This window comes from Syngnathoides biaculeatus, chromosome 17 (genome assembly GCF_019802595.1).
Source record: "Syngnathoides biaculeatus isolate LvHL_M chromosome 17, ASM1980259v1, whole genome shotgun sequence".
Taxonomy (NCBI): Eukaryota; Metazoa; Chordata; class Actinopteri; order Syngnathiformes; family Syngnathidae; genus Syngnathoides; species Syngnathoides biaculeatus.
In genome coordinates this window covers 21,806,285-21,821,480 of record NC_084656.1, presented here as the reverse complement: position 1 = coordinate 21,821,480, position 15,196 = coordinate 21,806,285, and the positions used below count along the sequence as shown (strand labels likewise).

The following is a 15,196-nucleotide window of genomic DNA, read 5'->3' as shown; positions in this document are numbered from 1 at the left end:
AGGGGTATTTTAGCTGCAGGTATTTCTGGCAAGTACTGGCCGTGTTGTACGTGTGACCACAACCTCCTGTGGAGCGCCCCGACCGATGTGGCTCACTTTCTGGACCTTGATACGGAATAACGACCGTCGTACTTGGCTACAACAACATTTCTCGATGACATTTTCAGTCCTCAAAGACCCAAAAGCCGCAGAGACTTCTGGCAAGTACTGGCCGTGTTCTACACGTGACCACAAACCTGTGTTCTCTTGATACAGTACATCGAACCGTTTCTAAACGACCATCCAATCGAGCAGTACGTTCATCGGTTGTCCGTCGATGCAGAGGACGACAGGCGCGGCCTCTCGGCGATCCGTCGAACCGCCGGAACCGACGGGATCGCCGGCTACAGTCCCAACATCGTGTTGGGCGGCTACCGAATCCGAAAGACAAAATCCCGCGGCCCCTGAGGACGACGCTATCGCAACTCCGTTCGGGCTGGTGTCACGAGCGCAACAACTATCAGCACTGACTTGACAACAACATCGCCGATAAACGCGCGTCATCTCTTCAACTGCGCTCAAAAACCGAACAACCCGCTGACGGTGGACCACCTGTGGAGCGCCGCGGCCGATGTGGCTCACTTTCTGGACCTTGATACGGAATAACGACCGTTGTACTTGGCTACAACACCTTACGGCCGCGCTACCCTGAGAACGCCCGATCTCGTCAGATCTCGGAAGCTAAGCGGGTTTGGCCCTGGTTAGTACTTGGATGGGAGACCGCTTGGGAATACCCAGTGCTGCAAGCTTCTTCCCCCCGGCTAAAATGCAGAGGGGTTGCGTCAGGAAGGGGCTTCCGGCGTCAAACTGTGCCAGACAAATATGCGTCCATCTGAGATAACACGCTGGGGCGACCCCTAATGGGACAAACCGAAAGGAAAAGAAAAAGATACTTGGCTACAACAACAACGACATTTTCAGTCCTCAAAGACCCAAAAACTGCAGAGACTTCTGGCACGTACTGGTTGCTTCTTACACATCACGACTGCGCCGTTGCTATTTTTCAGTTGTGAGCGTGGGCGCAATCCGTCAAAAGAAACAAAGCGCGCTACATTCCAAGCGTCTCGCGTTTGGCCGTCTACAAAAGCCGTCAAGCTGTCAGCAAACCTTGGCGCGGCTCCAAGCCCGGTTGAAGAAACGTCAAACTCCCCCCGCGACGCCCCGAGCCCCGTCTGATATTTCTGAATTTGTGCCAAGAGAGAATACGAAGTCACTCCGGACGGGTTGGGGGGGGCTTTCGGAGAAACATTCGGACAAATCCGAGAGGTTACGTCGGGGTTTATAAACACGCGGGGAGGCCGTTGAAGGGACGTTACAACGCGCACTGGCTAGCGAAATATGCGCGATATTAGTCAAGGGTCCGGCGCGCACACGTTTTCAATTAGCCCCGTCTTTACACGGGGAAGCGCCGGGACCACCGGGGTAAACGCGGGGGTAGGGAGGGAGATTCAGGCTTTCGGCTGGGTCTAAACGCTGAGGAGGGGCTGGGGGGAGGGGGTGTCAGGCCTTGGATGGCAGGATGTCCTGTTTGGATGGAAACACCACGGAGCGAAAAAAAATGAAAAAAAAAACGTGACGTTGCTCGTGATTCCAAAGATTTGAGGAAAACGTGTTGGTTTAGAACCTCAAACGTGGCCAACATGGCACCTTATTTTAGTCCCTTTAGGGCCACCGTACAGTCCCTCGTATCTGCGTGTAACAATCAATTCTTGAGAAGCAGTCTTTGGACCTCAGCGTCCCCCCCCGGCGCATAAAACGTCCCTACGAAATTTGACAAAAACATTCCTCAAAAGGGATGTCGGAAAATATTTTACAACGAGCATTTGTGGACCTCGGAGACGCACCTGCAAGAGATTTTTGGTAAAAGCCGACCTGCACGTGACAACAATCTTCCATTTCCTCTCTTTGTGTTGCCGGGGCCGATGAATCCGTCAAAAACAAGATACGAAGTCTCCCAGAGGTGCGTCGGTAAATATTTTATGACGCCTGTTTTCTGATCTCACAAGAATCGCACCTGCAGGAAATTCTGGTAAGAACTGGTTGCATCCTACATTTGACAACAATCTCCCCAAATTTTTTTTTTTTTAGGTCTCGCTGCGGCAGATAGACGTCGTCGGTCCTCTGAGGTCTTGTCGGACCGGAGGGAATTTCTGCCGAGTGCCGGTTGTTGTCCTACACGTGACAACAATCTCCTGTAGTCTTCGAGCGTCTGGGCTATGCAGTATTTTAATTTTACATTTTTGGGGCAATTTCTTGCAAGTACTGGTCGTGTCCCAACAATTTTCTCTGATACCAAAGATTTTTTTTAATTTACGGTTCCCAAGATCTATCGTTGGAGACCTCGTTACAGGAATTTCTGGCAAGTACTGGCCTTGTGTTCGACATGTGACACCATTCTCCCATTTTGTATTCAAATGTGACCACTGGAACTTTGGAACTTCTTCTTCTACCGACGGTTTTGGTCTTGAGATTTATTGACGACAAATTGCCGTAGATCTAATTTGTGACAAGTCCCGGTTGTCCTACACGTGACTGAAATCTCCCATTTTTTAGTTCTAGTACTGCGAAAGAACCAATGTTTCAGTTCCCAGAACACGGACGGGCACGTACCCAATTTAATTTGGAACCTTTGCGTCACTTTGAAAGCCCGCGAAAGTGAAACGAGTTCTCCGCAAAATGTCCGTCTTTCCTGAGCCGACCGGCCGACCGACCCCCGACGATCTGCCGGGCGGCCGCCGGGTCCCGGTCCGAGGTCAGCGTCGCTCGCCCTTTGGCCAAATCTGTCTGACGCAGATCCGCTTCCCGTCCGAGCGAGATTGGTATTGTTCGCGCGGAGCCGGCGCACCGATCTTGCCGGCGCAGCCGTTTCCTGTTTCCTGTGGGGCAGGAAGCGGCGCTGACGCTGGCCCCGCCTCCCCCTCCCTCTGCTGATCCGCGTTTGGATTTCAAAGAATGACACCCCCCCCCCCCCCCCCCCCTCACTGATTTTGCATCCTACTCTGCGGATTCCGTATGCCGCCTTCTACAAAAGCGCTTCCCTTACGTTCTGGGTTCGGGTTGGACGCCGCCCGTGCCGTGATCGTGCCGCCAGTTAAACAGTTTTTCTTAAAACAAAACAAAAAAAACCTGTTTTCTATCGGAAAAGTTGAAATGCAACAATAACAAACAATAATAATTGTATAATAATAATTGCCATGAAGTCTCAGGAAGGCGACGCGTTCATCGTCGACCGCGTTTGATGAAAGACAACAAAGACATCTGTACGTGACTAAGGCAGTCGCCATGGTAACGAGCGCATTAAACAACATCCATCCATTTTCTTAGCGGCTTATCCTCACAAGGGTCACGGGGAGTGGTGGAGCCACTCACAGCTGTCTACGGGCAGGAGGCCGGGTGCACCCTGGAGTGGTCGCCAGCCAAACGCAGGGCACATCGAGACAAACCGACGAACTCACAATCACACCTTGGGGCAATTTAGAGTGTCCAATTAATGTCGCATGTTTTTGGGATGTGGGAGGAAACGGGTGTGCCCACCCGGAGAAAACCCACACAGGCACGGACGGGGAGAACATGCAAAGGCGGGTCTGGGATCGAACCCGGGTCCTCAGAACTGTGAGGCCAACGCTTTCCAGCTGCCTCACCGTGCTATTAAACAACATGGGCTTCATAGTTCTGAGGACCAGGGTTCGAATCCCGGTTTTGTTCGGGCACTCCGGTTTCCTCCCACATCCCAAAAACTTTCAACATTAATTGGACACTCTAAATTGCCCCTAGGTGTGATTGGCTGGCAACCAGTTCAGGGTGTACCCCGCCTCCTGCCTGTGCACGGCTAGGATAGACTCCAGCATTCCCCGTGGCCCTCGTGAGGATAACCGGCAAAGAAAATGGATGGATGGATTTATGAACTAGTTTTGGAATCAGAAATGAAGGGGAATCGGTTTCTTCACTGTTCGGCACGAAAATGCTTGTGATATCTCAACATTATCATTTGTGATGTGACAATTTGAAATTTTGGTCCAGATTTGAACAAAAATCCCGGAAAGTTGATCCACATGATTTCACTCTGCGGGCCACGCAAGATCACGTGGCAGGCCAGATTTGGCCCCCGGGCCTTGAGTTTGACACCTGCGCCGCAGAGGACTCCAAACTCCAAAGTGTCGCAAAATCCTCTCCTGCGAAACGGGAGTGAGCCCACTCTCGTTTTGAGCGGCTCCAACGATAAGAAATGACTTTGAGCCCCTCGATTTCCTCGGGGGGATTCGCATCCGAACGCCGCGGGCCGAGGATGAGATAAAACCGGCCCAGCTCATGAAAACCGCAAGAAAGGAAGACCACGAAAAGAAAGAGACCCCCCCCCCAAAAAAAAAAAAAAAAAAATGTGCTTCCAAATCATTTTTAGTTGCAGGATGAGAGCGTGTTTGTGCGCCACTCGACTTTTTTCCTATTTTTTTTGTTTTTTTAATCAGGGCCCAACAGTGACAGGAAGTCCGCTTTGGGGATTGTCCGAGCGATTCCTGCTTAAGTTGCAACAGGAAGCGCTGCATAAAAAGCAAGTGGAAAAACGCCCAGAGATCATTTTGGAGCACAGCAGGAGGAGGACCGCCGGCGGGACCGCCGAGACCACCGAGACCACCGAGACCCGCGGACGGCTCCGGGATGGAGGTCGCCGCCGCCGCCGCTGCCGCCGGCCCCCGGGGCCGAAGCTGGAGGGGGACGACGAGGGCGTACGCCCGCCCACCTGACGAGGGCATTGCGGATGCACGGGTAAACATACAATAATTATCCGAGATGTATTTTCAAAATATTCAGAGAGAAAAATCGCAGTTAGCGGTTGGCAGCAGCGGACGAGGCCCGAATATGATTTGGGTCTACTTTCATTTTAAAAAATAGGAAATATTTCTACACTTCATCTCATCCTTTTTGTTCGTTGTTTTTGACGACAATGCTTTCCCAATTAAAATTCAAATATAATTTAAAAAAGATAGACATGAAAAATATTAAAATATTTTAAAATTCAAATTAAATTATTTTTCAACAACGCTTACTAAAATAAACATGTAAAAAGATCAAAGAAAACAAAATACACACCTTTGTAAATAAATTTTTCACAAAAAACGTTTTCTGTTTAAAAAGTGAACAAATGCATTCAAAATTTGATAAAATGAAAAAAAATGTTATATTGTTCTGTTAATAAACCATTCCTATTTTTAAAATAGGTTTAAAGAAAAAATGTTTGGTTTCGATATTAAACAAAATACATTTTAAATTTGACACAAGTATATATTTCAGTATTGAAGCAAAATACACAAAAATACTTGTAAAAATGTAATAAATAAATGTTGATGTAAATACTTGACAAAAATATATATTAACGACGGAAAATACAAAAAAAGCTATTTTTAAGTTATCCAATTTACATTCCAAAATACCCCATTTATCTTACAAAGGATGTAACCATTTCTCAGCATTACCACAGAAAATGCAAAAAGTAGGTTTTTAAAATCACAACCCCCCCACAAAAATAGGTAAATGTTCATTTGTCAAAAATGTATCACAGAAAAATATTGTATTTAAAAAGATAATGTACACACCTCAATTATGTACAAAAAACCCCCAACAAAAAACAGACAAAAACAAAAATAGAAAATATATTTCTCCCTCTCGCCACTGCAAATACAAAAAAAAATACTCTTTACAAAATACTACAAAGGATTTTTTTTAACTGTAGGGCGAATTTATTTATTTATTTTTTTGTATTTTTTGTGGCTTGACTTCCAATTTTGTCGTCATCAAAAAGAGACAAAAGAGTGGAGGCGGAATGACGTCATTGAGACGCTGGGGGTCCATCGAGGGGGCGAGGAGACGGGGAGGGGGGGGGGTCGTAAGTGGGGGGGGGAGGTCCTCCCATCACCCCCCTGGCGCACCCTGTGTGTGACAGTCTGAGCTGACCAGCCGCGCGCGCGCACGCACACACACGCACACACGCACCCGTCACTGGAATTTTTATGACTTTTAATCGGATTATCACGAGTGGATTTTGAACTGGGACCATTAACTGGAACCGCGCCTGTTGGACCTTTTTTCCTGTTGTTGTGGTTCTACTTTGTGGACTTTTCCCAGAGCAAAAGGGGATTTGGTTCGTGGACGCTTCTTTCTATTGCGTGGAACGTGCGCGCGTGGGGTTCGTGCGCGCGCGCTCGCTACGCAGTTTCGCGTGCGCACGCGGCAGTTGCACGAAGGTAGAAGGAAGCGGCGGGTTGTCCTGGGGTGGGGAGAACGCCGCCCCCGTGTGGCCGCTCGCGGTCACGACGTGTACGCAAGCGTGAACGTACGAACGCGGCGTGACCCAAAAATATTTGAAGCATGTTAATTGTGAAAATATCATAAATCGAGGAGCCCTTTTAATTGCGTGCGTTAGAATTGAAACTAAAAGACAAAATCAGAACCTTTTAGAGCATTTGTTTGTTGATAAAGGACATTTTCAATGTAAATGAGCTGAACTAAAATTGTATCGTCAATATTTCTGATTTTAAAGCACCACGTTTATCTGTTTAGGTTGAAAAGAGATGAAACACAAAATAAGTTTTAATAAATGCCATCAAAAGATAGAGTTTTACTTAAAAAAAACAACTTAAAATATCACACAGAAAATAAAATTAAAAAAATCGCAAAAGAAAAAAAATTAAAACTTAGAGTATCTCAATATTTTATATTTGACAACAGAAAATGCACAAATGACCCATTCAAAATATTTCAAAAAATACGATTTAACTTTTAACAATGTTGCCGAATATGTTACCTGTTGTTAAAAATGTTACTTGCAAAATACATAAATTACTTCATACCCCTTCTACTGTTTTTTTTTTTTTTTTTTTTTTTTTTTTTAAGCTATTCGAGCAATTAAATGCAGGAACTGCAGAAGACTGTAATATCAACAATGACGTTTAAAAGTCCTAAAATGTAGTTTTTAATGCTCGGCTACGGCAGATTTTTGCTGGGCGTTCTTTAACTGTGGCATGCAGGCTCCCTCTAGTGGTCATAAGAAGAATCGCTGCTGAGTACAGCTCGGTTGTATTGAACTTTTTAGTGCGATACTTTTTGTTTTTATGTAGTTTTCTTTTTTTTTTTTTTCAGAGCGCTCCGTTGTTTGTGTCTCAGGCGGAGGGCACCCGGAGCCACGCCGGCCCTCGCGTCGTCCTCCCGCCGCCGACCGGCACGACTCTGAGGAGTGTGAGAGCGAGAAGGGAGAGCGGGGAATGTCGTGGGAAAGGAAAATGATCCAAACGGCGCTCCTCGCCGCCCTCCTCCTCCTCCACGCCGCGGCCTCGTCCTACGCTCACCATCACGGGTACATCAAAACCATCGTTTTCGCGTTACTTGTTACAAGTGAAGGCGGCACGGTGGGATCAGCTGGGAAAGCGTTAGCCTCACAGTTCTGAGGTCCCGGGTTTGATCCCGGACCCCCCTGTGCGGAGTTTGCATGTTCACCCCGTGCCTGCGTGGGTTTTCTCCGGGTGGGCACTCCGGTTTCCTCCCACATCCCAAAAACATGCGACATGCTAAATTGCCCCTAGGTGTGATCGTGAGTGCGGCTGTTTGTCTCCATCTGCCCTGCGATTGGCTGGCGACCAGTTCGACCCTCGTGAGGATAAGCTGCAAAGGATGGATATATGTTGTTTTGAGTTGCAGCTTTCTAAAGGGCTTTTGGAATTTTCTGCGGTAACTTAGCCGAAAATTACTTTTCATTTTTAACTTTTCGAGTGTGTTCTTATAGTGTATTTTTAATATACTACAAGCCTGCATGCAAACTCCACCACACTCGCGGGGCCGGGATCGAACCCGGGACATCAGAACCGTGAGGCCAACACTTTACCAGCTGCCATGAAAAAAACAGATATGAAACAGAAAATGAGATTTTTTTTTCTAAATGTAACCGCAAAAAATTCATCATTTTGAGCTTATAAAAAACAATTTACAGAAATAAAAATTTTCATTCATGCAACTTTAAAATATGTATATATTTAAAACTGAGCCCAAGTCCTTCACTCTCTATGTGTACAAGTAAATACATGAAAATTATTTAAGTAGAAATAGTAGTAGGAATAAATTTTCTTTCCTGCCTTGCCAGGAGGAGGGTGTGCGGCAGCCGGGATGCGCACCCCCAGCAGGGGCGCCACGTCGTCACGGCGATCGAGTCCTACGTCCTCCCGCTGCACAAGCCCTACATGGCCATGTGTCAGGGCCACCGCCTCTGCAGTACCTACAAGTAAGTACAAGCGACTTTCAGCTTTTCGCGCGATTCGGCTCGGGACCGGCAGCGGCTGCGCATCGGTGAACTCCTCACTGGGGATTGAACCCGCAGCACACACCACTAACACTGTCAGAGCCAGACATTTCCATAGGATAGTCTTCATTATTTGTTTCAATTGTAAAAATGTAACTCAAATGTAAATATTGCCACGTGAATTACTCTTAAATAATGTTATTCAGAAAGAATGTAATATAAATAAATCCTAAAATATTCAAATAGAAAACAGCGACTAAATGTCATTTTTACAAGATAATAGATGTTGGTAATATTTATTGACGCCGTGCGATTGGCTGGCGACCAGTTCAAGGTGTACCCCGCTTCCTGCCCGTTGACAGCTGGGATAGGCTCCCCGCAACCCTCGTGAGGATAAGCGGCAAAGAAAATGGATGGATGGACTATTTATTGAAAAAAATAATAATAACACATTTTCACATTCACTGCCCAGAGAACACGAATGTTTAACTTCTCAAGCCGTCACCGGCAGGGAATGACTTTTTATGGATGTTACCCATAGAAAATCTAAAAATGACTCTTGAAATAATAGCAGTCGTTAAAAATGTCACTTTAAAAAAAAGAAGTATGACAGTAAGCACAGGGAGTAATGTCTAAAAATGTACACCAAGTCGGATGTTTACTTGCTAGGACACACACACACACACGTAGACGGTATGCAAAATGGAATCCAGCGCAGTTATCAAGTATTTTGTAGAACTACGGGAAACGTACACCCACTGAGAAGCACTCTGCTTGTTTATTTTGGTCCTGCTCGTCCTGGCTCGCTCGTTCCCACCACGGCCGGCCCGATTTTTAATTTATCTTTTTTGTTTTTATTTTTTTTAAACTCTACTTTTAACTCGCTTGCTTACTTTTGGTGTTCAGTGACGGCTGCTCGCATTCTCAAGTCATGTCGTCTTCCTCCGTAGTGAAAATTTTTCCCGACAGCGACGAAGATATAAACATTTTTACACAAACTAATAAACCTCTTCCAAGTTATCATTGTGCTATCAACAAGACGTATCGCTCAAAAATATTCAACAATAACAGCTTTGAGCCACAATTGCCGACTTTCTGTGCGTTCAGTGATGGCTTCTTTTTTTTTCTATTTCTTTTTTTTTTTTTGTGGGTCTCTTCGTGATAAATATGGCTAACGTTATGAAGCTAAAGTTGCTTTTAATCACTTTTTAATGTTTGTGTTTTTGTCTGGGCAGGACGACGTACACGGTGGCTTACCGTCTGGTGAGCAGAGTCGCGTATTCGTCCAACTTGTACCCGGAATGTTGTCCGGGATGGAGACGCCTGCACTCGCTTAATTGCAACCGAGGTAAGCCTTTAGCTAGCGATGCTAAGCTATATGCTAGCTGCCTGGTTGAGGGTCTAAATGTTTTTATTTTATTTTTATTTCTTTTTTACTGACATGATTGTTCCAAAAGCGATAACAATATTATCATATTTTTTTTTCGTTTTTTCTTTCTTGTTAAGCTAAGCCATTTGAAACTATTACATTTAAGAAATGTTTTAGGTAAATCAGTTTTATGTGCTTTGTTACACTCAATAATGCTATGCTAGGCTGAAGCGTTGCCTTCAGCTAAAAACATTCAAGAGACTCTTGCTTGAAGAGATTAAACATTTGGAGCGCTAAACCATGCTAATGTAGGCTAAGATAAGCTAGTCTTAAATATTTTGAGAAGCCATTCATGCTAAACTACCCTAAAATAGGCTAAGCTATGTTAAAATAAGCTAGTCTAGTCTTAAATATTTTGAGAAGAAGCCATTTTGCGCTAAACTACGCTAAAGTAGACTAAGCTATGCTAAGATAAGCTAGTTTAACCATGCTAAAGTAGGCTAAGCTATGCTAAGATAAGATAGTCTAGTCTCTTATCTTAAATATTTTGAGGAGAAGCTATTTTGTGCTAAACTATGCTAAGCTAGGACACTGGACGCCCTAATGATGATCTCGTTGCGCCTCGCAGCCGTGTGCAAAGACGCCTGCCTCAACGGCGGCTCGTGTCTGAAACCCGACTGGTGCGCGTGTCTGCCGGGATGGACGGGACGCCAGTGTGGGACAGGTACTACAACACTATACGTTTGAAAAGTGCTCCATATCCCTCTTAAGGTATATATATATGTACCGTAATTCCCGACCTACAGAGCACACCTGGTTATAAGCCTCGGTACACAGAAAGAGTTTAACGCTAGCGCGGGATTAGCATGGCGCTGGGGTTAGCGTGGCGCTGGGGTTAGCACAGCGCTAGCGTTTGCGTTAAACTCTGTGTACCGAGGCTTATAACCAGGTCCACTAACGCTCGCGCCTCGCTAATGCTACCGCCACGCTAACACTAGCGGTGCAACACTGCATAAACCGCAGGGTTGAAAGCGTGAAATTACGGTACTATGACACTTTTTGTCCTCGATAGTAAGATAAATTTGGGTCACTAGTTTGGAACTTAAAGGTTTCTAGTGAAGCACAACTAGAGCTGCATTTTAGTGCGACTAATAATGTCCAGGAGGCTACTAGTGCGTGAAAATTAGCTGAATTGAGTACTAGTAAGCAAAAATGTGTATTCATAGGAGAACAAAATATTACTAGTAAGACAGTTGTTCTTCTGGTGCATCCTGTTCACTCTACTAGTTCGCTGAGTTGTCTTAGTAGCGAGGACATGGAGCGTACTAGTACATGCATCATCAGCCGGATATCAAAAATAGCAATAAACACTCAAGCGGCTTTCAAGCATTGACTGATATATTTTATATCTTTGATATCCAGCTTGAAGTTGAACTAGTAGGCCAAAAATTGTGGCGCTAGTAGCAGGAAAAAAACGTTATCATTCTTAAAAATATTTTTTTGTGTGTTTGTTCCAGACGTGGACGAGTGCACGGCGCAGCATCCGTGCTCTCAAATGTGCGTTAACACGCCGGGCAGTTTCCGATGCTCCTGCCGCGAGGGTTTCGCGCTGGCCGAGGACGCCCGCACCTGCCGCCGCCTCGGACCCTCGGCGGCGCCGCCTTCAGGTGCGGTGCCAAGGAAAACAAACGTGCAAGCGCCGCGTCTCTGTTGTGTGTTTGCGTGAAGACCCAAGAAGACGAAGACGAGATCATAGCCAGCCTCGCGGCTCATTATTACTTTTGGTACGCGCTATGCCGCTCTCAACTCGTACCGTGAGTAATAATGCACTGCGACTGGCGCCCCCTACAGCTCACAAGCATCAATAATGTATTTTTTCCCATTAGGGACTTTTATTAATGTGGAATATGATGTAATTCTCCCCTGAGAACATTTCTGAGCCATAAAAGAAAGGGGTCACACTTTCTGGAATGTAGTACTGCAATCCCGCGTTTAATGTGGGGGTTACCGCAGTAGGTGAAATCCACAAAGTACAACCAACATTTTATGATTATTTGTAGATATCACAGCTTTCCAGATTCTTCATTACCGATCCTACCATACTTTATAAACACTTTGTATATGTTTCAAACATACACAAATGCACAGTTGTACCGTACACTGCATTTTACTCCCGATAATTTTATTTATTCATTTATTTTTTTAGGGGGAGAGTTTTAGGGAAGAATTATTACACAAGAATTATGGACTGAAATTGCAGATATAGTGAGGAAAGAATTTAGTCCTGATTGGTTTGTTTACGAGTAATGTCTTCTTTGAGAAAACGTTGCCGTTTTTTTGCTAAGAGAAGCGACGCTAAGAGGATTTACGCTAAAACGTGCTAGCTAGACCTTGATCTGAAAACATTTGCGGAGGAGACTCCCGTGTCTGGCTGTGAAAATGCAAAAAAATGTCAGGTCAGCAGAGAGCAACATTCCGCCGTCGTCGGGAGGTTTTTTTTTTTTTTTCTCGACCCAGTTGGCCGACACCTGCGCTTTCGGTTCCAGCTGGTCCCGGTCCCGACGCCGCCCCGTCCCGAGTTCACGACGTTCCCACTCCGTCAGTAACGGAGCACATCTGGGAGAGATTGTGAGGCGGGTCTATTTTTAGTCACCTCCACTCGCCCGCCGTTCCCATATCCGAACCGCCCCTTCAACTGGTCCTTTATGATCTACGTTCTCTCGGATTCCATGCAGCCCCCCCCCCCCCTCCGAACTGTGGCAGCTTTACAGATGCCACCCACTAACCTTGCGGTTCTCCCCCGACACTGCAGGCGGATCGTCGGGTATCATGCCTGGGAATGTGACGGAGGAAGTCCAGAGTCTGAGGAGCAGAGTGGAGCTTCTGGAAAAGGTGCGTTACCCACACACAGATTTACATTTTTTCATCTTCTTGGTACATTATTTCAATCTTTCGTGTGTGACCCCCCCCCCCCCCCCCCCCCCCCTCCTTTACAGAAGCTACAAGTGGCGCTCGCGCCGTACACCAGCGTTTTCCCGGACGAGGGCGCGTCGGACAACAGCGTCACGTTGTTGTCGCACTCCTTCCGTCAGCTGGACCGCATCGACTCCCTCAGCGAGCAGATCGGATTCCTGGAGGAGCGCCTGGGAACCTGTGAGTGTGATCGCAGGAAACGCGAGAGCCAGCAAATAATTCAACACGTTAATGCGGGAAAAAAAAATGTAACATGCTAAAAAGAAGGGAAAACATTGGAGAAAAATTCCACGTCTCCATTTCTGAATGGGACAATCAATTTCAGTGCTAGGGATAAAAAGGTTTCAGGCTAAGTTATGCTAAATTATGCTAGCTTTAGCAGCGCCTTCATCTTGAAAATCAAAGACAAAATCTGACAAAATTCCAGTGGAACTTTCCAGAAATGTCCGACAACTCGGAATTGGACCATCCATCCATCCATTTTCTTAGCCGCTTATCCTCACGAGGGTGGATGGTCTAATTCTGAGTTCGAGGACTTTTCTAGAAAGTTCCACGGGAATCTTCTCCGATTTGTCTTTGTTTTTCAAACTGAAGGCACCACTAAAGCTAGCATGATTTAAAATAACTTAGCATGAAACCTTTTCATCCATAACATCCATCCATCCATTTTCGATTGCCGCTTATCCTCACGAGGGTCGCGGGGAGCACTGGAGCCTATCCCAGCTGTCAACCGGCAGGAGGTGTTAGGGATAAAAAGGTTTCATGCTAAATTGTGCTAAATCTTGCTAGTTTTAGCAGTGCCTTCAGTTTGGATAACAAAGACAAATCGGAGAAGATGTTTTTGCGTAAACTTTGCTAAACTAGGCTAAGCCGTAGCAGTGAGTTTAAAATAATTTGAACGACATTTTTTTAAAAATTGGCTAAAAACGATGCCTAAGAAAAATGCTAAACTATGCTAGGCTAGGCCTTGAGCTGAAAAACAAAAATCACACCTTTCAAGACAAACATCGAGAGAATGCGAAACTGCCGTCAAAAGGTTTGTTTAGTAAAAATGCAAAGAAAACTATTAGCGAGAGAACAACATGCTAAAAAACAGCTTTTTTGGCAAGCTAAGCTAAGCTAGGCTAGCTTGCGGGGAAACAGGAACAGGAAATATCCTTCAGAGAGTTTTAATATTCGATATTCGCTCAGCTGTGCTAGGCTAAACCAAGATGGCGCAACGCCTCGAAACATTTGCAATTGGAAGACTTCAGCTCATGCATCCATTTTCTTTTGACGCTTATCCTCACGAGGGTCACGGGGGACATCAGCTCAGTGAGCACCAAAAGGATTACTACATTGTAAAATTAAAAAATGTTCTCCCCCATGCAGGTTCCTGCCAGGAAAACTAAAAGACGGACAACGCGGGAACGTTTTCCTCACAGGTCCGACTCCAAAATCTTCCGACTGGAAAACGGGGAACAACTACAACAACCGCAACGTCTGCGATACTTTCAATTTGGAGTTGGAACAGATTTGAACATCTTTGCTTTTTCAGAGTAGAACAACGGCAGTACTTTGGTGTTGTTGAAATTTCAAATAACCGACGTGAACCCAAATAGTCCATCAGAGCAGCTGTCGTCATCTCGTGTTTGTTCTTTTTACATTTTATTTAAAATGACGTGATTTTTGTCTTTTTTTTTTCCCAAGTACTGGACTGTACACTTTTTATAATAAAACAACATCCGTGAACAAAAACGCGACGTGTATGCGCAATGAAAGTGGATCAAAGCAAACCCAGTCAAGGAGGATCTCCAGAGAACAATCCATCATAAAAATCATTAAAAAAGAAGTAAAAAGAAATAAATTTATTGAAATCTTTTGCAAGGCAAATTCACATTTACCCCATTTTTTTTTTTTTTTTTTTTTAGTAGGTCAACTAAAAAAAACAACGACATCATCAATATTAGCCAGAATACTGAGCGGGTGGGGCTATGTCCCATTTTTAATAGCTTTGGTGAAAATGATTTAGAAAAAAAAAAAAAAAAAACGAAAATCAGAAGGAAGTAGTCTGTAATTTTCTTTGACATTCTGGGGGGGTCAAAAATATCATTCCAGCACACCACAAGATTAGCATAAATGCAATAACTCATTTGAGAAGCTCGACCAATTGGAAGGTTGGATGGTCAGAAAGGGGGCGGTCCATACATCCCAAGACACGCCCCTTGGACCTTTTTTTGGGTTCTATTTGACATTCAAAATGCAAAACATTGACAAAAATGTAAATATAATGACAATCTTGCAAGTTTCAAGAAAAAAACTTTTTTGGTGAGGGGATATATATTTTTAGATGGTCTGCTTATTTTACCAGAATGAAGTACAATCATACTTTTTTCATCTTTTTTTTGTCAATTTATCATGAAAAGGTCAACACAAAGGGCTTAACATTGAGGAAAAAGTCATTGTTATGAAAAATTAAAAAGAAAGAAAAATGAAATCGCCATATTTGATCAGGGAAAAAATATCATACCATGAAAAGTCTTCATCTTCCG

At 44.9% G+C, this 15,196-nt stretch overlaps 1 protein-coding gene and 1 pseudogene across 2 annotated transcripts; both read left to right on the top strand.

The window, feature by feature from the left end:
* Window positions 1–669: 669 nt before the first annotated feature.
* LOC133491286 (5S ribosomal RNA) lies at window positions 670–788 on the top strand (annotated as a pseudogene).
* Window positions 789–4,594: 3,806 nt separating this feature from the next.
* Window positions 4,595–14,700, top strand: egfl7 (EGF-like-domain, multiple 7). 2 transcript variants are annotated; one of them, XM_061800483.1, is made up of 9 exons: window positions 4,595–4,803; window positions 7,174–7,387; window positions 8,168–8,305; window positions 9,559–9,671; window positions 10,321–10,416; window positions 11,210–11,359; window positions 12,505–12,584; window positions 12,689–12,845; window positions 14,037–14,700. In XM_061800483.1, the coding sequence occupies exons 2-9, from the start codon at window positions 7,296–7,298 to the stop codon at window positions 14,054–14,056; spliced, it is 846 nt and encodes a 281-aa protein (XP_061656467.1). In that variant the 5' UTR covers window positions 4,595–4,803; window positions 7,174–7,295; the 3' UTR covers window positions 14,057–14,700. The 2 variants fall into 2 exon arrangements, with proteins under 2 accessions (XP_061656467.1, XP_061656468.1); XM_061800484.1 differs by having other exon boundaries at window positions 4,596–4,803; window positions 7,198–7,387.
* Window positions 14,701–15,196: the final 496 nt, after the last annotated feature.